Below are 24,915 nucleotides of genomic sequence, written 5' to 3'. Positions count from 1 at the left end.
ATGTGTGTAGTCCTGGACACTCCCATGGTGCCTGGACTTCCAAAGCCCAGAAGTGTGGTGTGGAAGGGAAAACAGGATCAAGAGGGTTCTATCCCTTTCATCCCTTCTCTCCTCCCAGGTAAAATTTGATGATGGGTAGGAACAAGGACTTTGCAGTCAGGCCTGGTTTTAAATCCTAACCCAGCACTCACCTTCTGAGGTATCTTGATTTCGTTACCTACCCTTTTGGCATCACTTTCTCATCCATCAAATGAGGCATTCATCGAGGGCTGAGCATGGGGCACCATGGGGAGACAGTCAATAAGCAGTGACTTAAAACAATTCTAGCCCAAAACTGATCTCAAAAGGAAATTGCACCGCAGCGACAAAATAGCTTTTAACAAAGCAGTTTTAAAAATACATTCACATTCTATGACTTCTTTATTTAGCAGGCAATTCGGCGGGGGTGGGGGGGTGGGGGTGGAGTCTCAGGGGGATGGAGACAGAGTTCACAAACTAGTCTCAATTGCTTGTGGCTCTTGGACTAACACAGAGTGAAAACATGAAATCCCCAGGAGTATGCTTCCCAATGGTTTCAACCAACGAAATCCATAGAAGCATTCTCCCTTGTAAGCAAATAAATGGAGTGGAGCTGGCCGCTTTTCTGTGCCTTGTCCCACCCTCCTTCTGACAAAGGCATGGGGAGGCTGAGAATTGGCCAACACTCCCAGCAGGACCTGCAGCAAGAAAGCTGGGCTGTGAGCTGAGGGCAGTTTGCCCTGGGGGGTTGAGGACATGTCTGAGGCTGGAAGCTTCCATTATCTCTTTGTCCTTAACATGAAAATCGGTCATAATTTTCAGTATTGTGGAGGTGGGTGCAACTATTGGAGATTTAGCAAGTAACTGGGAATTATAGAGCAAATATGTAGTATTTATAATGAGGTCTGTGTTTCTCTACGACTTACCTAGAGTGCTCCTTAAAACAACTGAAAAGTAATTCTGAAATCTTAGTCACAGTCATCCAATGATGTCCTCTCCTACTACAAAAAAGTTCCTGCTGTAAAGTCAGAGGCCACTAATTTTATCAGAATATTGCAAAGTTGATTATGTCCTTAAAGATGGTCATAGTCTACTGCCCTTGTTTCTACTTCTGTTTTCTTTTGAAATAGTGTTGGAATTCTTACCACTTCCAACTGCTGGCTTCTCCCTAGGCATAGTCCTGGTTCTCTAACCCAATGGCTATCTACCTCAAGAGGACCTCTATTAAACAGGAAGCTTCTTGTATCACAACTGACACCACCAATGCCCTCCAGTATATTCATGGGCAGAGGAAAGACAATGGTGGAATTCTTCTCGGTGGCTATAGTGGTCAGGGTCTGCAGGTAGCGCAACTGAAGGGCTATGGGGGACTCAGCCAGCACCAGGGAGGCTGACTTCAGAGATTTGGAAGCATTCATCTCTCCTTCTGCTGCAAGAACCTGGAAAGACACAAATTAAAGAGTGCAGAAATACAGTGCGCCACTGTGACCCGAGCCTTCTTTTTCTGGGTCCTGATTGACACTTCTCTCCCAAGCTCCCAAGTTGCCACATGTTTCATCCACTTACTTCTTTACTAAGGATAAGAGATTCACATCCTAGTGGGATTAAAGCACCTCAAGGAGGTTGCAGGAGGTAGGAGAGTGAAAAATATCTCTCAAATTACACATCCCTGGATTTCGTTTCCAAACAAAAATAAAAGTGCTATCTTTAATGCAAATGAAAACCTTACTAATGCCTTGAAGCACTTTAGAGTCCCACTACTCACTGCATTTGTTTTTAGGAAAGTCTGAAACTTCAGGCCTTTAACTGGTGTTTTTATTGTTGTTTTGCTTTATCACAGGAGATGTTTTTCATCTCCTTCTGTTGCCACCGAGTGTCATCTCTCAAAGGGAGGACTGTTTCCAGTTCCCGCAGCTCCTGATTACAAGAGGTTATCAAGTGGCAGCCTTGCAACACTCACTGGAAATCTCTCAGTGCTTCCCTCTCTTTCTAGTTCTCCATCTGCCCGAGAATGGCCTGTGTGCAAACGTGATCTCTCATCTGTCACCACCGAGTTCCTGCTTGGAAGCTGCTGGAACTTGGCAGAAGAACCAGATGTGTGTGAAGAATGAGGGCAAATTCAAAAAACAATAGATGTCGGCTAGGGTGAAGAGAAAAGGGAATGCTTCTCACTGTTGATAGGAGTGCAGACTAGTTCAACCTCTACGGAAAGCATTGTGGCCATTTCTAAAAGAACTAAAAATCGACCTTCCATGTGATCCAGCGGTACCTCTGGGAACATAAATTATTCTACAAAACAGACACCTACACATGCATGTTTACAGCTGCACTATTCACAATAGCAAAAACATGGAACCAACCCTGCTACCCATCAAAAGTGGACTGGAGAAAGAAAAGGTGCTACCTATACATGATGGAGTATGACACAGCCATAAAGAAGAACAAAATCATGCACTTTACAGCAAACCGGACGGGGTTGGAGACCATCATACTTAGTGATCTATCACAGAAACAAAGACCTGAATACTGCGTATTCTCACTCATAAGAGGGCTGTGAATACTAGTCTCATTAGCACTGGACACTGCCTGGGGGCGGAGCACATAGCAACACAAAGGGCACCTGGTCCTAAACTAGGGGAACTGAGGGCCAGCTGGAGGTCCAGTCTTTACCTGCATGCAGCCTACATGTATAGTTAACCCTTACTTGTACCCCGCCTCTCTATAACAAAATGACATTAATTTTAAAAATGAGAGTTAAGAAGCGCCTTCGTTGACTCACAAGTGAGATTAATACTCATGGGCATGTTGGCTACAGACCAGCAGATTCAAGGACAGTTGGGGACGGGGTACACTTAGGTTTTATAATACTAACCTGGATTGTGTTTGATCAGCCTTTTTAATCTAGTGGCCTTTAATGTACAAGCATAATGATGCTCAAAAGACCAGCTTCACGCTGGCCACACCCAAATCACCAGCTTTGAAAAACAAAGATTCCTGAGCCCACCAAGCCCACCTCACTGGATCAGAGGTGAGGTCTGGGAGTTGGTGCTTTGCTTTGTTCTGCTCTGTTAAGTGCTCTCTGAGGAACAAGGTTCAGTAAGAATTCACCTTGTTAAGTTGCTCCTGACCCAAGATCTGTGACCAAGCTTTCTCCAGTACAGTAAGCTGCTTGTTACCTTTTAATTCGGGGAAAATTCTCAGTAGAACTGTGAAAAGAGTCTCTTTGGTTTCTTTTACTATTACTATTATTTTTCGAGTCAGGGTCTCACTCTGCCACCCAGGCTGGAGTGCGGTGACACCATCACAGCTCACCGCAGCCTTGACCTGCTGGACTCAGACCATCCATCTGCCTCAGCCTCTGGAGTAGCTGGGACTACAGGCCTGGGCCACCACGCCTGGCTTATTTTTTTATTTTCGTAGAGATGAGGTCTTGTTATGTTACCTAGGCTAGTCTCAAACTCCTGGCCTCAAGCGATCCTCTCGCCTCGGCCTCTCAAAGTCCTGGGATTATAGGCATGAGCCACTGAGCATGGCCCCAACCCCTTTTCTTTAAAAAAAAACTGGGAGATCCTGATCTTCCACTCAAGCGCTAGCCTTGCAGATCTCCTCACCAGGCGGCTGGCCTTCCTTGTATGTACACCGCACAGCCCTTACCCTGGCTCTGGCTTCCCTGGTGGCCTCGGCCTCAGCTGCCATGGACCTCTGCAGCTGCACAGGGATCCGGACATCTTTGATTTCCACGCGGGCCACCTGGATCCCCCACAGCTCCGTGGCATCGTCAAGTAATGTCTGTTTCCAAAGGAAAAGAACAGACGGGTCAGAAGGCAGGTGTGATGTGATGTAAGTCTCTGATACGTTTTATACTCGCCAGGTAAACATCTCTTTTTTTTAGCGGGGGCCTCACTCTGTTGCTCAGGTTGGAGTGTAGTGGCACGATCACAGCTCACCACAGCCTCGACCTCCAGGGCTCTGGCAATTTTTCTGCCTCGGCCTCCCCAGCAGCTGCTTTGACCTGCTGATATTTGATCACCACTGCTAATTAAAACCACTGCATGTACAACCACGCCCAGCTACATTTTTTATTTTTATTTTTGTAGAGATGAGGTCTTACTATGCTGCCCAGGCTAGGCTTGAATTCCTGGCCTCAAGTAATCCACTCACCTCAGCCTCCCAAAGTGCTGGGGTTATAGGCATGAGCCAGCCTTTTCTTTCTCTCTCTCTCTCTCTCCCTTTCTTTCCTTCCTTCCTTATCTCCCTGTCTCTCTCTCTCTCTTTCTCTCTTTCTCTTTATTTCTCTCTTTCTTTTCTTTTTTCCCCCCACATTTGGAGTAAGACAGTTTGGGAAGGAAATAGGAGTTCACATTCGTATTGATCACTTTCTAGAATGTAAAGCGAATCTCATGAAGAATTCAGGAACAAAACCTAACAGATCTCTTAGTGGGCATCTACCAGCAGGATTCCTCCCTAAACCATCCCTAAGGAAGTATACTACGTCCATCTAGATTTGAGCAAGTGCCCCAAATTTGCTTGTCACTAATTTCAGGCAGGGAGCAATGCACAGGCTTCCCAGACAGACCCGGAGTTTGTCCCGGCCCTGCCATGTGCAGCTGTGAGTCATTGGGCCAGCTCTTAATTTCTCTGGTTCTCAGTTTCCTTGCTTATACAAATTTTTCTTTCAGGACTGGAATGAAATTTGGAGATAATGCATAGATCTCTCAGTGCCCAGCAATGGCTCAATGAGTATTATTTTTGAGATATTATGTGTCTATTTAATCTCTGCCCTAGGGCCAGTTTTAAATAAGTAGCAAGGTATACTTTTTTTGGAGCAGAAGCAGCCTAAGGTCAAAATGGAAACAATATACACTGGTGGCACTAAAGTGGGGAGGCAGGAGGGAGGATGAGGGGTTCAGAAGCTACCTAACAAGTAAAATGTTCACGATCTGAGGAACAGGGTCACCTGAAGCCCAATCACCACCAGTATACCATATGCCCATGTAACAAACATGCACCGTACCCCTTGAACCTAAAATAAAAATTAAAATGTAAAAAATGAGACAACCAAAAATAAGCTTGTCTCTTGTTAAAGCCTAAAACCATGGAAGACATCTTGCTGGTTGTTGGTTATCCTGCAGAGGAAGAATGCCTTGAGAAATAGCGAGATCTGAGAGGTAGTTCCCTCAAAAAGGATGGGGCAGAGATCTACCAAATGGCCAGTGATCCCTTTCTGTGATCTCTGTAGGACCCCAAGAGATGGTGAGCCCTCACAAGAAGTCAGTGACCTGGCTGTGGATTGGAAACTTTTGAGTTGTCAAACTCATGGGGCTGTCACAAACGCTATGGGGAGTTATCACACAGAACTGACTGACACAACCTCATGAAAGTTGGATGCCTTTGCTCTTCCTAGAGGAAAGGCCAAAGAGAACTGAAATTGAATTTCTTCCTTAGAGAAAGAGGCTAAGAATCAAAGTGTAATTTGATACCGGGCATGGTGGTTTACACCTGTAATCCCAGGACTTGGAGGATTGCCTGAGACCAGCCTAGACAACACAGCGAGACCTCATGTTTACAAGAAATCAAAACAATTAGCGCGGTGGCTTAAGCCCAGGGGTTTGAGGCTGTGATGAGCCGTGATTGTGCTGCTACTCTCAGCTTAGACAACAGAGTGAGATGTCAACTCAAAAATAAAATACTAAGAAAACTGGCTGACCACACGCAGAAGATTAAAACAAGACCCCTACATATCACACAAAAATCAACTCTAAATGGATCAAAGACCTAAACGTAAAACCCCAAACTATAAAAACCTTAGAAAATGCAGGAAATTGGAACCCTTATGGAAATTGGAACTGGCAACCCATTCCTGATCAAAATCCCACGTGCCCATGCCATAAGAGATAAGATAGACAAGTGGGACCTCACCAAACTGAAAAGCTTCTGCAAAGCCAAAGAAACCATCAAGAGAACAGGGAGACAGCCCACAGAATGGGAAAAATACTTGCCAACTGTATATCTGACAAAGTTCTAACATTCAGGACCTACAAGGAACACGCCAAAAGGAAAAACGGAAAAAAGCAAACACCCCCAATAAAAAGTGGGCAAAAGACATGAATAGACACTTCTCAAAAAAAACCAAAAAACCAGACACGTGAAAAAGTGCTCAGCCTCACTCATCATCAGAGAAATGCAAATCAAAACCACACTGAGATACCACCTAACCCCAGTAAGAATGGCCATCATTAATAAAACAAACACCAACAGATGCTGGTGAGGATGCAGAGAAAAAGGAATGCTTCTACACTGCTGGTGGGAATGCAAACTTGTACAACCTCTTTGGAAAACAGTATGGCAATTTCTGAAAGAAATAGACATTGAACTTCCATGTGATCCAACAATCCCTCTACTGGGAATATACCCGAAGGAACTAAAATCATTCTACAAAAAAGATACCTGCACACTGTGTTTGTTGCAGCACTATTCACAGTAGCAAAAGCATGGAACCAATCATGCTGCCCATCGAAACTGGACTGGATAAAAAAATGTGGTACATGTACACAATGGAATATTATGCAGTCATAAAAAAGGACAAATGTATGGACTTTGCAGCATCGTGGATGGGTTTAGAGCCTATCATACTCAATGATCAACCACAGAAACAAAGAACAGAGTACCACATGTTCTCACTCATAAACGGACCCTGAACATTTATCGTAATACTACAAGAAAGGGGTTGGCAGTAGCGGGATATTGCTAGGGTAGAGTTGTGGCAGGAGACACAACATCAACAGGGGTACCTGATCTCAAACCAGGCAAAGCAGGGACCAAAGGGAGGCCAAAACTTTACCTGTACAATGACCACTTGTATACCTAATCCTGAATTATACCCCACATCTTTAAAATATAAAATAAATAAATAAATAAAATTTAAAATGTAATTTGTGCTGCACAAATACAGCAGTGCAATTTTCTATAAACTAGGGTGTGCAAGAGATAAGATCGCTACCTGCCACATCCACATTGCTGTTATAATTATTATTACTTTTAATATTATCAGTGATATTGGTGGCACAATGTAAGAATTTCCAGAAATGGCAGGTCTATGCTGTCTCGAGTAAATCACCCCCTAAACATAGGGCTTAGAAATGCTTAAACATAGGGCTGAGAAATGCTAACTTTTGGAGTAATCTGAACTCCAAATAAAACTTAACTCCCACCTCTACAGAAAAGGTTAACGTGTGAGATGTTAATTCATAATGTTGAGGTCCATAGAAAATGAGTAAGGGGCAGAATTTTAGCAGCTCCCTTCTCCCACCCAGATATTTAAATCTATTTCTCATGGTGTTCACACATGGTTGCTCGGCTCTGAGGGCAGTTGTCTGCATGTGTGAATGTGTGCAAACATGCATATAGGGGGTGCTTTGACCTGCTGATATTTGATAACAACTGCTAATTAAAACGAATGAAAGACACAGGCTATTCTTAGTTCCTGGTGCCTTTACCTGGATACTACAGGCGATCTCTTCACGTCCAGCCAAGATCTGGGACAAGGTCTGTGTCCCTAAAACATTTCTCAGAGTGGTCTGAGCCAGCAGAAATGTGGCTTGATGGACGTCGTTGACATTAGCCACTGCTGAGACAGCACTGTAGATTCTGTAATAGACGACGCCATCTACCTGAGTGGTCACAGAGTCTCTGGTGAGGATCTGTAGAGCAAGAACAGGAAAACTCACGCTCATGACTTCCCACCTATTGGCAAAGTGACAGCCATCCCAAGAGCCCTCCTCCACAGGAGGACATCAGCAATGACAATGCATGCCGAGGTCACCTAAGACCTGCCCTGGCTTGAGTAGAGTATCTTCCTAGCTGATACGAAATTCCTCCACAGGTGTGGCCAAACCTACCCCTGTAACTTCACCTTAGAGAAGTCTTACATCCCGCAGGAAGAAGTCCTTGGTTCCCCATACTTCCATTTTAAAATGCATCAGTTGAGCCCCTCTGGCATTCTACTATCTTCTATTTTCTATGCAGACAGAGACGTGTTTCCCTGATCCCTGTATTCTTTTTTTTTTTTTTTAAATCAGACTTGACACAGCAGTGCTTCTAAGAAAACCTAGATGGCACCAGAGACCATGTTCCACATTCAAGTAAAGAAAACATAGTTTGGCTTTAGAGAGCCTCAGCATCAATTGTTCCAAATGTAACAAAGTGTTTGGAAGAAAATGAGAGATTTCTAGGTGTACTATAGGAGCAGAACCTAGAACGTCTATTACGGGGTCAGAAAACCCCACTCGAGGTCACTAAGCAGTCCAAGCTCTCCTATGACTGGAATTGAATTCTCAAGTAAATTCGCTGAAGTTGCAACAGTGACGTGGAGATATTGCTGTTGGGTCTTGAGTTCCTGAGCCAGAGAGAAGAAAATTAACCTGTATTCACAACTGCTGGGGCTCTGCCTTCTCACCCCCTCTGCCATCCCCTGTCCTAGGTCCTACTCACATTTCCTTTCCTCTTCCTGGACCACTTTGGTTGAAAGAGGATGCGACAATGATCAGTAACTCTGTTCCTCTTCCCTATTGCCCAGTGACTGTTTGAGTCCGTTATTTGAGTACTCCAATAATAAAAAAGCACTATTTAATATCCAAACACATGGCCAGGTGCAGTGGCTCACACCTGTAATCCCAACACTTTAGGAGGCCAGGGTGGGAGGATTGCTTGAACCCAGGAGTTCGAGACCAGTCTGGGCAACATAGCAAGACCTCATCTCTACAGAAAAATTTAAAAATTAGCTGGTTGTGGTGGTGCACACCTGTAGTTCCAGCTACTTGGAAGACTGAGGCAGAAGGATCATCTGAGTCCAGGGGGTTGAGACTATGGTGAGCTGTGATTGTGCCATGATACTCCAGCCTGGGTGACAGAACGAGACCTCGCTCAAAAATGAACAAAATAAAATCCAAATACAGGTGGGTCCTGTGCGTCCTCTGCTCTGTCCTTGTACCTGCTCCACTCCATTACATTCAACACAAAAACATTTTAAAGTCAAAAGCGAATGTGAGTTATGGAGATATTACTAAAAGTCCTCTGAGAAGGTGGCAGAGAGGGTGTTACTACAACCAACTACTGTCGTCTGTCTGCCCTCTGTCAGATTCAGTTCAGCGGCTTTGTACAGTGTCTACCGCCTCTTCCAAGTCTTACTCTGTCATTTTCCATCCCAGCTTCCCTGCCCACTGAACCTCTTTTCTCAGGCTTTCTCTGGCAAAGTCACTCCAAGTCTTCTAGAATCATTCTCATTCGGCAAAACAATAGCTAGGTCATTAAGGAACCCCCGAGGGCAACTCAAGAGAGTTTCTGGGGGTATACAGTTCATTCTCCTCCTTCTAACTTAAATATTTACTATACAAGTCCAATGGTCTGTGTCATAGGAGCAATACAGGCTTGATTTCTAGTAGTGTTACCTCTTGTGGAGGAATGTTGCAAGTAACCGTTCGGAGGTCAACTTTGACAAACACATCTATGCAGGGCAGGACAAGGATTAAGCCTATGAAAAAGAAAATCAGTTTAAAATTTAACCCTATTGAAAATAACGACAACAAATAGTCTCCTAGCTATATGGTACAGCGTTTTCATATGTTTCTCAGATGATCTTCAATGTGAATACATATAACTTTTGGGGAAAATGATTTCTTGACTTAAAAAAAGTGATTGTCAGTCAGATGCAGTGGCTCACGCCTGTAAGCCCAGCACTTTGGGAGGCGGAGGTGAGAGGATTGCCTGAGCTCGGGGGTTGAAGACCAGCCTGAGCAACATGGCGAAATCTCGTTGCTACAATAATTAAAAAATTAGCCGGGTGTGGTGGTGATGCATGCTTGTGGTTCCAGCTACTTGGAAGGCTCAGGCGGAAGGATCACCTGAGCTCAGCAGGTTGAGGCTGCAGTGGCCATGATTGTGCCACTGCACTCCAGTCTGGGCGACAGAATGAGGAAGGAAAGAAAAAAGAAAAAGAAAAGAAAAGTGGTTGTCTAGGAATTAAAGTATTTTGATAAGAAGCTAAAGATTCTTGATGTTTAATTTGTGGATTTTATTTTTTAAAACAATCTAGTGCCATCCAAGTGTTTAATTTGACATTAATCAAAAAGGATATTTTGGGAATTGCTTTCCTTATAATAAAGGCATCTATATAAAAAATTCAAGTAACAGACTGCCAACATTCCTGGCCGTCTTCAATAGTACTGAAGGAATATTGAATTCAGATCTTTCTAGGGTCTCAGATTCCCCAAAACCAACAACGTATTGCAGAACTAAGAGTTTCTCCATCGCTGCTTCTAGGTCAAGTACCATGGCATTCCCCAGCTGTAAACATGTTTCCCTCTCCGAGTTATGAAGTTTTGGGATGGGGCTTGGTCGGGAAAGGATGGGCAAAAGAAGATTCATTTGAGAGCCCTGTGAATGAATTCTTAACCTTTGCCTGGTGAAGTTTCTTTCTTTACTGCAAGAGTCACAAAGATTAGAACCGCAAGGCATGTCAACAAGATAAGGACACCCATTTCCATTGATCAAAAAGGTTTTGTGTTACTTTTTCTTTTAAAGCAGAAACAAGTTTGAGGGTTAAACATCATGTAAAAGACTGGTGGCATTAAGAGAACATGCTATTAAAATGCTTTTTTGCTGTTGTTTTATTTTATTTTATTTTGTTTTTTTGTGCCCAGTCACTGTGATTAAGATCATGATCCTTAGAACTTAGAGTTTCGAAGAGAGTTAAGTTCCAGCCCTACTTAGTGGACTAGGGACCAGGGAACAGTTACCTAACTTTTCTGAGCTTTGGTTACTTAATATATTTACAAGATGGTTATGAAGATCAAGCATGATTCAACATGACAGTGAAATAAAGGACTAAGCACCATGCCAGGTGTAAATTAGTGCTCAAGAAGTGGCAGCTCTCATTATTAATACTTTTGTAGCCAGAGAATAATTTACAATCTGCAAGTGGAGAGGTTTTCCATGAGTAATTTGACCAGTTTCCCTCTAGTTCTTACAACATTCTGAGGTAACTCATTAATCCCAGAGACATTTATGACGAGAGTTGTTATCCTGGGACATTTAGCAGTGAAACCTTCTGGGAAAATTCATTTAAAAGCGATCTATTTTTCCCTAGAGCCCTCCACGTTATGGTTATTCTGCTTCTCTTGGATCCAATTTTATTTTCATTTATAATCCCATCCCCACCAGGCAGAAGATGGTTGGGGAGGGGCTAGCCTTGTTCGGTTATACCTTTGTTGGACGATTCTAATACTCTTGTTTTGGTAAACTCATCCATAATATGTAGTTCTTGCTCTCTTTTTCTTAAGTCTTTTATGAAATTAAAGCAAGATTACACTTAAAATGGCCAAGCCTCCTTCACAAACTTCTCCTCTTGAAGTTTTCCATATTTTTAAATATAACAGATACCTGAGAGCCCATCATGGTTTATGACCAAATGCAAAGCTCACAGCAGCACCATGCATAAGGAAGTTCCTGCCCCAGAGATCTTCCCGTTGAAAAGAGAATGATTTATTCCATTAAACTCTCATGGGGGCAGAAAGCAAGTGTTTCCAGAGAAATATAGCTAATAACCATTGTGTTTCATGTGTCTTTGAAGATGCTGTTTTTGAGAGCCCCTGCTTTTAAGAATATTAGCATTCACCATAAGAAATCACTATTTTTATGAGTCAAAATAAATATTAGCAATTGTATATGGTTCAACCAAATATATACTAAGAGAAGTTATAAGTATTAAGTCAGTGCCTTACTTCTAGGGAGTTTTAGTACCTGACACCCCAACCCTCATCCCCACCTCTGACCAAAAAGAAAAAAAAATCCTTTTATAATATGGCCAGTTTGGAACATTTTTGTTAACAAGGTTGTAGAGAAAGTATGGAAACAAATACCATATTAGGTGTTAGAAAGTATGAAAGTTGACCGGGCTTGGTGGCTCAGCCTGTCATTCCAGCACTTCGGGAGGCCGAGGTGAGAGGACCGCCTGAGCCCATGGGTTCAAGACCCACCTGGGAAACTTGGCGAGACCTCATCTCTACAATAAATCAAATATTAGTCGGGCGTGGTAGCACGTGCCTGTAGTTCCGGCTACTTGGACGGCTGAGGAGGAAGGATCACAGGAGCCCAGCAGGTTGAGGCTGCGGTGGCCGGGTGTGTGCCACTGCCCTCCAGCCTGGGTGACAGAGTAAGGCTCCAACTCAAAAAAAAGAAAAAAGGAAGTCTGAACACTCATCTTTACCTCCAACTACAAGGTCAATCTTAGGTAAATCATCAAACCTGTGTTGGCCTCAGATTCTTTATTTTCAAAACCAAAGGATCTGACTAAAGGAGTTATACAATGGCTTCCGGCTCTACCTTTCTATTAATCTACTTGTCACCAGAGGAAATTACCCTTTGTTTTCCCATTAGCCCTTTTCAAAGAGTAAGAATCAAAAACCCAGCTCTTTGAATACTCTCCCTGAGTAGCTTCCTGGTATACACTGACCACTTAACCCTCCCATCATTCTTCCCACACGCTCCTAGGGGCCCTGATAATAAGTGACATTCAGCCGACATAACCAAAGCCACCCTTGGCTCACATTCACCGAACTTCTTCGAGGGAGATTTAGGAAACAAGGCCAGATTTCCAAACTCTTGAACTGGTGATCACTCCCACTGACTTGTACAATAGGGCAACATTCTTTTACTGTACAGAGAGGCAAGAGCTTCAGCTTCCGGCGATTTTTTAAAAAATGTGACTCTCAGTAGGTGCCACCAGGAAAAAAATTGGAGGTGGTGGCAGCTGTAATAAGTGCCCCAATCTTTGTCGGGGGCAGCCACAGTATCATACCTGGCCCGTTGGCTTTGTCAGCTTGGATGCGTCCCAGACGGAATACGACAGCGCGTTCATACTCCTTAATGATCTAAGAGATTAAGGGAGAACATTTAGTCTTGATGGCTTGCCCGCGCACATGGAGAGCCCAAGTTATTTCCCAGAGTATTACCTTTAAGCACATCCAGATGGAGATGGGGAACGTAATGATCATCAACAGACAAGAAAGGGAAAACAGAATCCAGCCACACACACCAAGCCGCTTATTGTTGACTCCTAGGAAATGAGAAAACAGCAAGTCTGTAATGATGTGGTCCAGCTGTGTGGGTAAGGACACTATCCAGATAGCATGCCCAAGCCTGCAGTGACTGAGGAGAAAGCCTGAAGCCATCCACACCCAGGAATGCAGTAACACACACACACACACACACACACACACACACATGTTTATTCAGGTTCTTAGAAATTAAAATTAACCTGTCCATTCCACGAAAAGTCATGTGGCAATAAACAGTAATAACGATGATCACATTTATATAGGGCTGCCATGGCTTATTATTCTCAAAACACATGAAACAACATTTCTCAGAATGTGATCCATGGACTTACACAGAATCTTCAGGCATTTGGGCCCTGTGAATTCTCCAGGTGAAATTCAAAGCAACCTTTAAGATAGGTAGGTGGTATCATCCCTAGATGGAAACAATGTGGCCCATGGAAAAACATTCTGAAGAGTTTCTAGGTACGAGTTTCTATGCCAGCTCTCTCGATGTGAGCTCTCTTGCGTACCAACTCTGTGGCCTAAAGTCAGCTATTCAGTCTCTGAGTTTCCATTTTGTTATTGCAAAGTGGGGATAAAAGTGACCCATTTTGGAGGATTTGATGAGGATTAGAAAAGATGACTTTTATCTGGCTGCTGGCTGATACATGAACATCTATACTTACAGATATGTAATATAAATATACAAAATATATAATATTTAATATTAATTCCTATTTTACAGATGGCCTGTTTTTCCGGGGACTTGACACAATTTGATATGTGACATTTCTGACTTTTCATGACATTTTGCTAAATTGGCTCATCACATTAGCTCTCTTCTTGCTAATCACACATTATGACGGCAGAGGCATTTTGGCTTTGTGAACGTTGCCTTGCAATAAGACGGGACTGAGTTCAAATCCTCAAACTAAAACTATGTAGCTTTAATGACACCATGATTATATCACATCATTTACATAATTTCTCAAGTCTCAGAATTCTTGTGTGTAACACATGTATGGCTGACCAACTTTTTTATTTTAGAGTTTTTAATATTCACTATTTTCCCTCCTTTTTAATCCTTGTTTCTCCTTATTTCCTTCTCCTTGACAACCACCCTCACTCTCAGCCCTGTTTCTTCCAACCGATTCACATTCTCCACGCACAAGCACTAGAACTAATTATAGTGACTAGATGTCTCCTTCCAGGTCATTGTACACGCACCATATGCTCAGTTAATGTCTTCATTATCACCCTCTTCTCCAGGTCAGACTTGGGTCATCATTGCCTCTTCCCTATCGAACCACAGAGGTCTCTAAGCCTAAAGGATACCACCTCAAATGCACTCCCATTTATCCGTTGTACTGCTACTGATTATTCAAGACCTTAACCCAATTTATGACTATTTAGGAAGGTTATAGACTTTTGGTCTTACAAACAATGCCATGAAGAATGTTTTTAAATGTGTTTTTCTGTGAACTCACGTAGGATAAATTCCCAGCAGTGGCCAGTGGCCATGTTAGGTGAAGGGGATTGTTGTTTACAATTCCAATAGATCATAAATGCCCTTCAAAGAGTTTGTGTCAAGCTCCAGTCTTACCACCCGTAGATATGTGCATGTCCTGTCATGGTTAAATAATTCTTGCCTTCTCAACTGATTCCTTCTGATAGGTAAAAAATATTTAAGTATTAATATACATTTAACATTGAAAACTTTTGAGGACAAAGGTTTTTACAGGTCCCAAATATGCATAAAGATATATTCTGAACAATAAGGGCTTGCCTGCAAACTGAAGTTAAAATTTCTAAAATGTCACCTGTCAAAGCCTTGGATCCACATTGAGGTGGATGAGACTATCATGATGCAAGATAGAAAGACACTCTATGCATTCTCCTAGAATATGTATATTATGTATCAGTGCTGTCTTAGTACTAATACACGCCTGCATATATACATTTTCATTGGGAAAGAAAATTCAAGCTATACAGATCTCCCCAACCATCCTCTCTTCAGTCCCACTTTTATCTAGAGAAATTCCATAGTTATCAGTCTGGTATATGTCTATCCCTACGTATTAACTTACATATGAAGAAGGACCCCCCCCATGGGATTATATCGTGGAGGCCAGGCCCCTTGTAATACAGGCTTCCCCTGCTAGATAAGTGTTCTAAGAACCCATCAGCATCAGTGTACCAGCTAGTGTTGTGAGAAGCCATGTTTGATTTCGATGAATTATTATTATTATTTAGATTTTTTCAACACTTACGTCCATTTCATGATGGGTGATTAACATGAACAACCTGCCCAACTGCACTGCGTGTTCAGCAGTTTTTGACCAAAAATGGCATGACCCCCCTGCCCCACCCTTCCTATTCACCCCATCTCACCCCAGGTGACTTTATTTTTTTGCTTCTCCAAGGAAAAAAGTCATCCAAGAGAAACGTTTTGCCAATATGGAAGAGGTGAAACAATAAAAAAAAAAAGAAGGAAGCACTAAAAGGTATCAAAATTGACGAGTTCAAAACTGTTTTGAGCACTGGAAAAAGCACCTTGATAAGTATGTTGCATCAAACGGAGAGTACTCTGAAGGTGACTGAAGCTTAAACATGTAAAAATAAATACATGACTTTTATAAATAAATTACAGGGTTTTGGGGGGTCCCCCCTCATATATCTATATGTAGAAAATACTTGACTTTAAAGAGGACCCCAATAAAATAAGAAATTTGTTTTACCAACTTTATACTTAAACAAATGTTTATTAAATTTTTGAGTATTCATTAAAAAAATACTTGGCTTTGAGTTGTAGGTTTTGTTTTGTGATAAATGGCATCACACTATGTACCTAAGTTCCTGCTTTTTAAAAGCGTGCTATGTCTTGTGTATCTTTCCATAACGTTGCCCACTCATCTGCCTCATTCTTCTTAACTGTTGCACACTCTTCCATCCTCGACCCATGTCTCTGTTTCCTTACCATTCTCCTATTGATTGACATTAAGTTATTTGCACTTTTGCCTCTACAGACAAGACTGCAATAACTACTTGTATATGTCTCACTGGGCCAATATTCATGTTCATAAAATCTTGATGAAAGCAAGTTAAGAAGGCAGCACGGATTCTGGAACAGCCCCAAGGGCTCTGTGCTGAGCTTTAAAAGTATTTCCTACATCTATTCCTTCCTTCCTTCCTTCCTTCCTTCCTTCCTTCCTTCCTTCCTTCCTTCCTTCCTTCCTTCCTTCCTTCCTTCCCTCCCACCTCCCTCCCTCCCTTCCTGATAGCCTCCAGATTTTGCATAGTCTTCACCTAGGGTTGGGGATGTTATATGACCAAGGACTTCTGTACCTGCATGGGCCCCTGTGAGCAATACAAATCCTTCCTAAAGGCAGCGTTGTTCATTACTGCCACTCCAGGAAGGTCATGTAGCAGGTTCGTTGGTACTTAGGGTGCCTGCCCAGACCCATGGAAGTTACCAGCTACAGGCTGACATCTGTGGTCCTAGAGTGAATGACTTGGGGGCATCTGCTGAGTCGTTCTTTCCTTCATGGGTGCCCCTCTGGAGGCTTCTGTTTGCCTGCTCAGGTCTAACTGTCTGTTTAGCCTAACCCTGACTTCCAGGAAGTCCACAGCTGCTGAAATAAGTGGAGACTCCCTTCCGCACCTGGCAGAATGCTGAGTCAACACCTTTCAATCTGCAAAGGGAAATGGAGAGCCACGACAGATGAAACCTGAGGCCCAGAGCCAATGAAGGACTGCAGGGAAATGCATCCCAAAATGTGGCATTTTGCCACAAAGTCTCTCCCGAGCTGCTTCTACTTCCTGTTAAGATTAGCTATTGCAGGAAAGAGAAGGGAGAATGATGTCATCAAGCCTGACCCAATCTGTCCTAAAACAATGCCTGTCTCTCACATTCATGCAGGTCATTCTATGTGCAAAAAGAACTATGTGCAGGTCATTCTCTGTCTCCCCACCAATTCATTCTTCCTATTATTTGTTGCTACTCAGTAGAATTCCTCTTCTTCTCCCTCCTATAATCTGCCTTACCAGCATGCAAGCCCCCTTCTTTCTGTAACCCCAAGATGGCATTTAAGTTTCTATAACTCACTGGGATGTCGGGTCTTCATTCAGAGACCCTCTTGTATACACATTAAATAAAATCTGTATGTCCTTTCTCCAATCCATCCATCTGTCTCAGGCCAGTGATTTATCAATGAATCTTTAGGGAGACAATGGCCATTGCCCCATACCACTGACATGAAGAGCATTCAGGGATTCCAGGTGGCAGAACTTAAAAGATAACCAAGGCTCCACTTTGGGGCCAGAACATTTTCTAGTCAGTGTTGTCATCATCATCTTAATCGCTCTTCAAGTAAGGTGGCACCCACAAGTTCCATAGACTGACCATAATTCCCATCTACTTTTACTGCTCAGACAGTGAGACCAAACCAAGTATCACCTGCAGCCACGTCCCTGGGGCATGGTTCCTATTGCTTGGATACAGCCCTTTGCACCAAGGAAGATGTAAATACTCTTTAGGATGAGGAGTGAACACTCAAGTCAAGATTGGTTACTTGCGTGAAGCCAGGAAGTAGGAGAGAATGTTCCAAATCGCTAGCCCCACTGAAATCACTTTGGAAGTGGAAATGAATGATAGCAAATTAAGCAGGCTAGGTGACTTATTGCTTGTCTTTGGCTTGGTCAAGAGTATTTAAATATTAGATCAATACTACATGCAATATTTGATTTAAAATTATGCATTACTATAAATAGTCTTTTCTTAACATAAATAACTGCTTGGGTATTATGACATTATTTTTAAAAATCAACATAGAATGATGTGTATTACACATCAGGGAAATTAGATTTAAAACTGCAATGAGATAAGAATGCACAGTTACCAGAATAGCAAGCATTAAAGACTGACACTATCGCATGTTAGCAAAGCAACTGCAGCCCCCAGATAGACTGTTGAAAGTGCAAATTAGTACAACAACCTGAAAAAACTATGTGTAAGTATCTACCAAAGCTAAATGTGTACCTACTTTGTGACTCCATGTTCAACTTCTAAGTAATACCTGAGATAAATTAGTGCTGATGACAGCAAAAAGCATATTCAAGAATGTTCATTACAATTTTATTCATAAAAGACAAGAAGTGAAGTGTCACACAAATCCATCAATAGTAGAATATACAGAAGGTTGTGGTATGTTCACACAAAGAAATATTGCTTAGCCAAGAATGAGAGAGAGAGAGAGAGAGAGAGAGAGAGAGAGAGAGAGAGAATTATCTTTGATTCTATCATACTGTGTGATTTGACGTGTATGATTTCATCAAGAACAAGCAAAATGAATATGTTTGAAATGAAAGTCTTAGCTATCTCTGGGTCGTGGGGCTGTTGGTGGTTGGGTTGCTAACCAAGGGGGGACATGAGGACAAGAGGAAGCCTTCTGAGAGACAGGAGGCGTTCCATCTGCTTATCTGGGTGGTGAAGCCAACCAGACCAGAAAAGCAAAGGCGATTTATTCTAAAATTTCTACAGCAAGAGAGTTAGCCACCACCACTTGCATTTTGGCCAAGACTCTAGGGCAGGCAGAGAACTGGAAACGCTTTATGGTGGAAAAAGGGGATGGCTCAGTCTGCCTGACTGGAGGCTTCTAGTGTGGGCATGTGCTTCTAGAGCCGGGCATCCTGTGTGATTGGTTAGGGGACATATTTCCCTGGTTCTGATTGGTCCTGAGTTGGAAGCAGGGACAACAATAAGGGAAGCTGCCAGTTATTCAAGTTACTAATCAAGTCCTAACCACTGAGGCTGATTCTTACAGAAGTTATTGTTTGACACCATGGATTGTTACTAGACATAGCAATCTGGCTTCCTGCATGTGTGATTTAGAGTAGGTTGGTTTCCTGGGTTGTTGATTGCAGATAAGGGAGTTGGTTTCCTGGGCAGAGGCAGATTGCTGCAAGTTGTGAGTCAAAGTTATATTTTTTATGTATTGTTTGGCCACTCTTAATTTATGTAGTCAATCTCGCAAGCCAAACACTTAAGACTTGTGTACTTTAAATACATTATGTAAGTTGAGCATTCCTAAACTGAAAATTGGAAATCTGAAATGCTCTAAAATTCAAGATTTTCAAGCTCTGACATGATACTCAAAGGTCATGCTCAAAGAAAATGTTCATTGGAGAATTTCAGATTTCTAATTTTCAGATTAGGAATGTTTGACTAGTAAGCACAATGCAAAGACTCCCAAATCTGGAAAAAGAAAACCCAAAATTTGAAACAGAACCCATACTTCAGTAAATAATTTAAATAAAGAGAGGAGTATGTAAGATCAGACTAGTTTTGAGAATGGAAAATTCACTGCTTCCTCTGCATTCTCAGAAAGAAGAGAATAGAGTGGAAACCATAAGCAAAGCCACGGTGCCGAGCAGGGTTGATGCTTAAGTCCTGGTTCCCTCCATTGAAGCATGATAATAATGACAATAACAGCTAGCTGTGAGGCTTGAATAAAATACTACTTTCAGAAAAAATTACTGACCCTATCCCGAGGCCCTCCAGCCATCCTGGCAACTGGCCAGGGCTTCCTAGAGGTGCGCTTTGACCAAGACAGCTTAAAGCTTGCCTCAGCTTGAATAAACTTTAGACAGGCTTCTTCCTGACTCTAAGTCTCTGACCTCTCTTCTATTCTAGCATTTTCTTTAGAAAACTTACCATTGTAAATTCTTTCCCTGCCCCTTTGAGATCTGAATCTTTTATGAAGACTCTTGCTGGTTTTTAAGGACTATTCTTTGGAATGTAAACATCCAAGAAGACAGCATTACCTCTTTCCTACTTTTTGTAGGAAGCAGGAGCCTAACTTCAGATGGCACATTCCTCCAAGTTGTGAAACTCCCCCGTCATGAAGATATGAGAAGTATGTTGGTGAACACAGACCTCCCTGGGTTCTCCAGGGCTTTCCCTCTAGCTTTAAAATCCCATCACACTTTGTTTCCATAGAGTCAAGCTCAGACCTCTCTCCTCTGTTGCAATAGCCTGTAATAAAGTCTTCCTTGCCTGTTTAACTTTGTTCAGGGCAGTATGTGCTTTGACATTTTATTTTGCTCAACTTTTTTTTTCTCTTTTACCAAATAGAATTCTAAATGTCAATTGTAAATGTTCTGGTCCATCTAAGATAATGGCTTCTCTATATGGGCAAGAACTCAATTTTCAAGACTATATAATAAAACTTCAAGACCTTGAGGGTTTCTACTGGCTAAAGTAAGCTGGCCACTGAGATTATCAGCTTTTTCAGACAACTTTTGTGCCTTAAAAAGATAGTAATATCAGGTCTTTGGTGCCGAACTACTCAGTCAGAGTTGGATGAGGATCTGACCATCTGTGCTAGTCCCGTGAGTACAAATTCCAAGATCTTAAGAAATTTCTATAAAGCCAGATTGACATTTTCAACTCCAGAAGGATGATTTGAGCTTTTAAGTCACATGAGCTTTACGACACATTGTCTACTGTGAGTTCTTTTTTCACTATTTGCTCTTTCTTTTTAATACTTACTATGTTATTTGGAAACAGAACATTCGAAAAGGTATAAACATAATGTGTTGAATACTATAAACTCAACATCCAGGCTAAGAATTTCAACATTGCCAACACAACCAAAGTACCCTTGTGTACTTCACGGTCTCCCCTGGAAGGTGACTTACCCCTAGGTTTCCTTACGGTAAATGCCATCCCCATCACCCACATGCAGCAACATGCCAAGCCTGCCCCTTAGACACCAGGCTTGACACGCAGGCTCTTCACACATTGGTAATACCGTGTTTTAAGGGACAGGGCTTTTGGTGGTCTCTCAACGTGAGTCTAGGTGACCCTGATAAGGGAGTCAAGCCACGTGCCAACAGTACATGGACAGCCCCTCCAGTAGGGAAAGCGACCCAAGTCCTCACACTTCTTCGTTCCTTTGCACAGGACTTTGTGTTCCCTTTTTTGAGTTTTGGATACAGTCATGCACCAATGATAAACTGTGTATATGAAGGTGGTCCCACAAGATTATAAGAGCACACATTTACCATACCTTTTTTTGTTTAGGTCTGCATAGATACACAAATATTTGCCATTGCGTGCCAGTTGTCTACAGTGCTCTATGTTTAGATCTGTGTAGGTACACAAATACCATTGTGTTACAGTTGCCTACAGCATTCAGTTCAGTAACACTTGCTGTGCAGGTTTATGGCCCAGGAGAAACAGGCCATGCATACCATTCAGCCTCAGTGTGTAGTGGGCTCTACAATCTGGGTTTGTGTCAGTGTACTCTATAATGTTCACACAATGAAATGAAATCGCCTAGTGACACGTTTCTCGGAACATATCCTTGTCATTAAGCAGCATGTGACTGTCCACCCTTATCGTCACTTTTTTATAGTACACGGTGATTTTCAGCTAACATTTGCATCTGCCCCGTATGTGTTGAGGGCCTTGAGAGGAGGAGTTTCGCTTTCCTGTCCCCTTCTCCTGATTCACAGTGGATGCCAAACTGAGGAAGCACAAGCTTTTAAATACTTTGAAGTACAATATCAGAACGATGCTCAGAAACACCGTAGAGTATTGATCTGCTTGAAAGTTCTTGTATGAAAATAATGATACATCAGACGAGATTCTGTTTTCTCTCAAGGAAGTCAATTGGCCTGAAAATACTTGCATTTAATTTTTTTATACGTTCTGCCTTACTATACCCCCATCTCTGCATCCTTCCGAGAAGGAAACCAAGAGAAAATATCGGGGATGCCAAAAAGTGCATACACATTTTAAGAGCTGTTGCCTATGTGTCACTTTTAGTTCACTGTCATCAGAAGTGCCTGGACGCCGATGGTAACCACTTTGAGCAGCTTCTGTAATTGCAGAAGTCAAACCTGACTGGGATTCATCTTGTCATCGGAATATATTGAGGGTTACAGTTTTAACCCAGTTTTTTCCTTTCTTAAAATGTGTATCTATTTTTTTATACCCTCTGCATTTTCCTTGCACCCTTCACCTCTCTCCTCACCTCTTGTGCTCCTAGTCCTCTCAGTCTGAAATAACGGCTCTGCCAACTATAACAAATACAAATACTTTGTTCTGAAGATTTATGCCCAAACAGCCTCAGGAAAGTGTTGTTTATCAGTGGTAAATCAAAATCACCCTGAAGGTACAATAATGGAGCAAACCAGGATACATCTACACAAAATCAAAATATGCACAATATTTTAAGCTTGCAAAAGCATGAGAAAATTAGTACGGTTAATGTTAAGAGAAACAGGTCTGCAAAATTATCAGACAGTAGAATCCCAATTAGTGGAAATACATGCACAGAAAACGTTTTGGAAGAAAATTAACCAAATAGCTAGCAGTGGTTATTTCTGAGTGGTGGAAGTATACATGGTTTGTACTGTTCTGAGTTTTCTTTGTTTTTGCTCTATTTATCATTTCTAAAAGTAAAATTCAAGATAAAATATCATATCAAGTAAAAAAAAAAAAATAGTGATTTATGTTTCCAGAACAAGAAAGACCAGACTCTTCCCAGGGGAAATATTAAAAGTATGTAGTGTGAGAAGGGTAAGAGTCTCACTCTGTTCCCAGGCTGGAGGGCAATGGCAAAATCATGGCTCACCACAGCCTCGGCCTCCAGGGTTCAGGAGATCCTTCTGCCTCAGTCTCTCCATTATCTGGGACTACAGGCATGTGCCATTGCACCTGGATAATTTTTTTATTTTCTTTCATAGAAATGAGGCCTTGCTTTGTTGCCTAGGCTGGTCTCAAACTCTTGAGCTCTAGCAATCCTCTCACTTAGGCCTCCCAAAGTGCTTGCATTACAGGTGTGAGCCACCACACCTAGTCTCTCTCTCTCTCTCTCTCTCTCTCTCTCTTTCTGTATTCACTTCCAATCCTGTGAAGAGTCAGTATCTTTAGCAACTTCCTGGTTCTTTTTCTAGAGAATCAATGACTTTAAGCACCAAACATAAAAATCTAAGGCAAAAGCCTGGGAGTAAAAACAACCTTTTTATAACCTGTAATTTATCTTCCTTCCTGCCTTTTTTCTCTAAAATATGCACACAGCTTGCATGAAGGAGCACTTTTCAGTAAAATGCAGAACTATTGAACGGAGACACAGTGCTATTCAAAATGTCGTCTTAGTCGGGCAACTTCATCAGTCCTGGGAGCTTGTCTAGGTACACATCTCAAGCCCAGTCAAACTTAGAGTACCAGAACCCAGGAGGTAGGGACCAGGAATCTGTGTTTTAACAAGTTCCCAAAAATATTCTTTTGCATATTAATTTTGAAAAGAGCATCTAAGATTTAGGTGATCTAAATTTCAATTCACCTTAACTCTTAAAAAACAAGACAGGAAGCTGGGTGTGGTGGCGCACACCTATAATCTTAGCACTTTGGGAGGATGGCGTGGGAGGATTACTTGAGCCCAGGAGTTTGAGACCAGCCTGGGTAATGTAGTGAGAACCCATCTCTCCAAAAGTGTTTTAAAAAGGTAGCCAGGCATGGTGGTTCACACCTGACTAGGAGTCTGGGGTGGGAGGATGACTTGAGTCCAGAAGGCTGAGGCTGAGTGAGCTATGATCACACTATGGCACTTCATCCTGGGCAGAAGAGCAAGACTCCATCAGAAAGAAAGAAAGAGAGAGAGAGAGAGAGAGAGAGAAAGAGAGGAAAGAAGAAAGGTAAAAAAGGGGGAAAAAAGAAAGGTAAAAAGGGGAAGAAGAAGAGAATGCCCAAAGCTAATAAGTGTCAGGGTTTCTATGCCTACCTCAAGAGAAAAGTTTATTTTCCAATTCAAGTAAATGGCTCTAAATGTATATTTTTTCTTTTACAAAATCATAACGCCAAATGTGTTCTCTAACTCTACCTTGTACTATGACTTCCTTGGCAACATAAGGTATAGAGAGCAGTTCAGGTCACACAGATGAACACACACACACCACATCGTCATCACTTTCTGGACAAGTTTTAAACTCTCTGAGATTCAGTATTCTCATTTTTAAAATGAAATTATAAGAGAACCTACCTCAGGATTATTGTAAGATTTAGAAAATTCGTGCAAGTAAAATGCTTTGCACTTTATTAAGTATTAAGGTTGGGCTAGGTTTTGTTTTTCTCCACTTCTCTTCATTTATCAAACATGAGTGACTCAGACCAATTTCTTTTTAATCACAGCGTCGTCAGACAATATTTGAAGACAGAGAAAAGTCAGCCTCTTTAACATATCTTTGCTATTTAAAGCAAAAAAGAATGTAAAGATAAACAGCTATTCTATCTAAAACTGAAGAAAAAAGCTAGTTATGACTTCGTTCAAGAAGCAAATAAAACCAGCATAAACAATGAATCCAAAATCTTGGACTCTAAGTGAGATTGAAGGCAATTTCAGTAAGTATATCCCATGCTTACTCTGGGACTCTATAATGCTACACAATTCCTGTTTTACTCTCTGTTTATCTATCTATCTCTCTATCTCCCTCTATCCCTCTATCCCTCTGTCCCTCTATCTATCCATTCATCCATCTATCTAATCTATCTACCTATCTATCCTCTGTCTATCTTCTATCTAACAAGGTTAAGACAGAAAAGGAACTTACCCACTAAATTCTCTTTGTCCTGCTTCTCAGGCGAAGGAACCCCAGAATCCATCTCATTCTTGGGAAGCTTCTATACTTGGCAAATTTTCATGAGGTCAGAGCCAAGCCTGGGCTCTTGGCAGCAGCTCAGATGTGCCTGGGAGAGGCAAGAGGAGAAAGTATCAGAAATGAGCAAAGTTCCTTCTCT

General features: G+C 42.0%; 1 protein-coding gene across 1 annotated transcript; it reads right to left on the bottom strand.

Moving 5' to 3' along the window:
- Window positions 1–1,020: 1,020 nt before the first annotated feature.
- STOML3 (stomatin like 3) lies at window positions 1,021–24,915 on the bottom strand. Its single transcript, XM_008061499.1, has 7 exons — window positions 24,729–24,915; window positions 13,026–13,129; window positions 12,872–12,944; window positions 9,465–9,547; window positions 7,515–7,718; window positions 3,673–3,807; window positions 1,021–1,457 (listed from the first exon to the last, which is right to left on the bottom strand). The coding sequence occupies exons 1-7, from the start codon at window positions 24,778–24,780 to the stop codon at window positions 1,092–1,094; spliced, it is 1,017 nt and encodes a 338-aa protein (XP_008059690.1). The 5' UTR covers window positions 24,781–24,915; the 3' UTR covers window positions 1,021–1,091.

The sequence above is a fragment of the Carlito syrichta genome, unplaced genomic scaffold, assembly GCF_000164805.1.
Source record: "Carlito syrichta isolate Samal-C Ts95f unplaced genomic scaffold, Tarsius_syrichta-2.0.1 Scaffold305293, whole genome shotgun sequence".
Classification (NCBI taxonomy): domain Eukaryota; kingdom Metazoa; phylum Chordata; class Mammalia; order Primates; family Tarsiidae; genus Carlito; species Carlito syrichta.
The sequence above is the reverse complement of the archived record's forward strand: the minus strand, read 5'-3'. Positions and strand labels throughout refer to the sequence as shown.

What these genes read in the sequence shown, in the direction of transcription:
- STOML3 (XM_008061499.1), bottom strand. Translation starts at nt 24,780, where the DNA reads ATGGATTCTGGGGTTCCTTCGCCTGAGAAGCAGGACAAAGAGAATTTA. An exon ending in TGACAAAGCCAACGGGCCAG is followed by an intron (nt 9,548 to 12,871) that starts GTATGATACTGT and finishes TCTTTTTCATAG; the next exon opens with GCTTAATCCTTGTCCTGCCC. An exon ending in AGATCGCCTGTAGTATCCAG is followed by an intron (nt 3,808 to 7,514) that starts GTAAAGGCACCA and finishes CTTTGGAAACAG; the next exon opens with ACATTACTTGACGATGCCAC.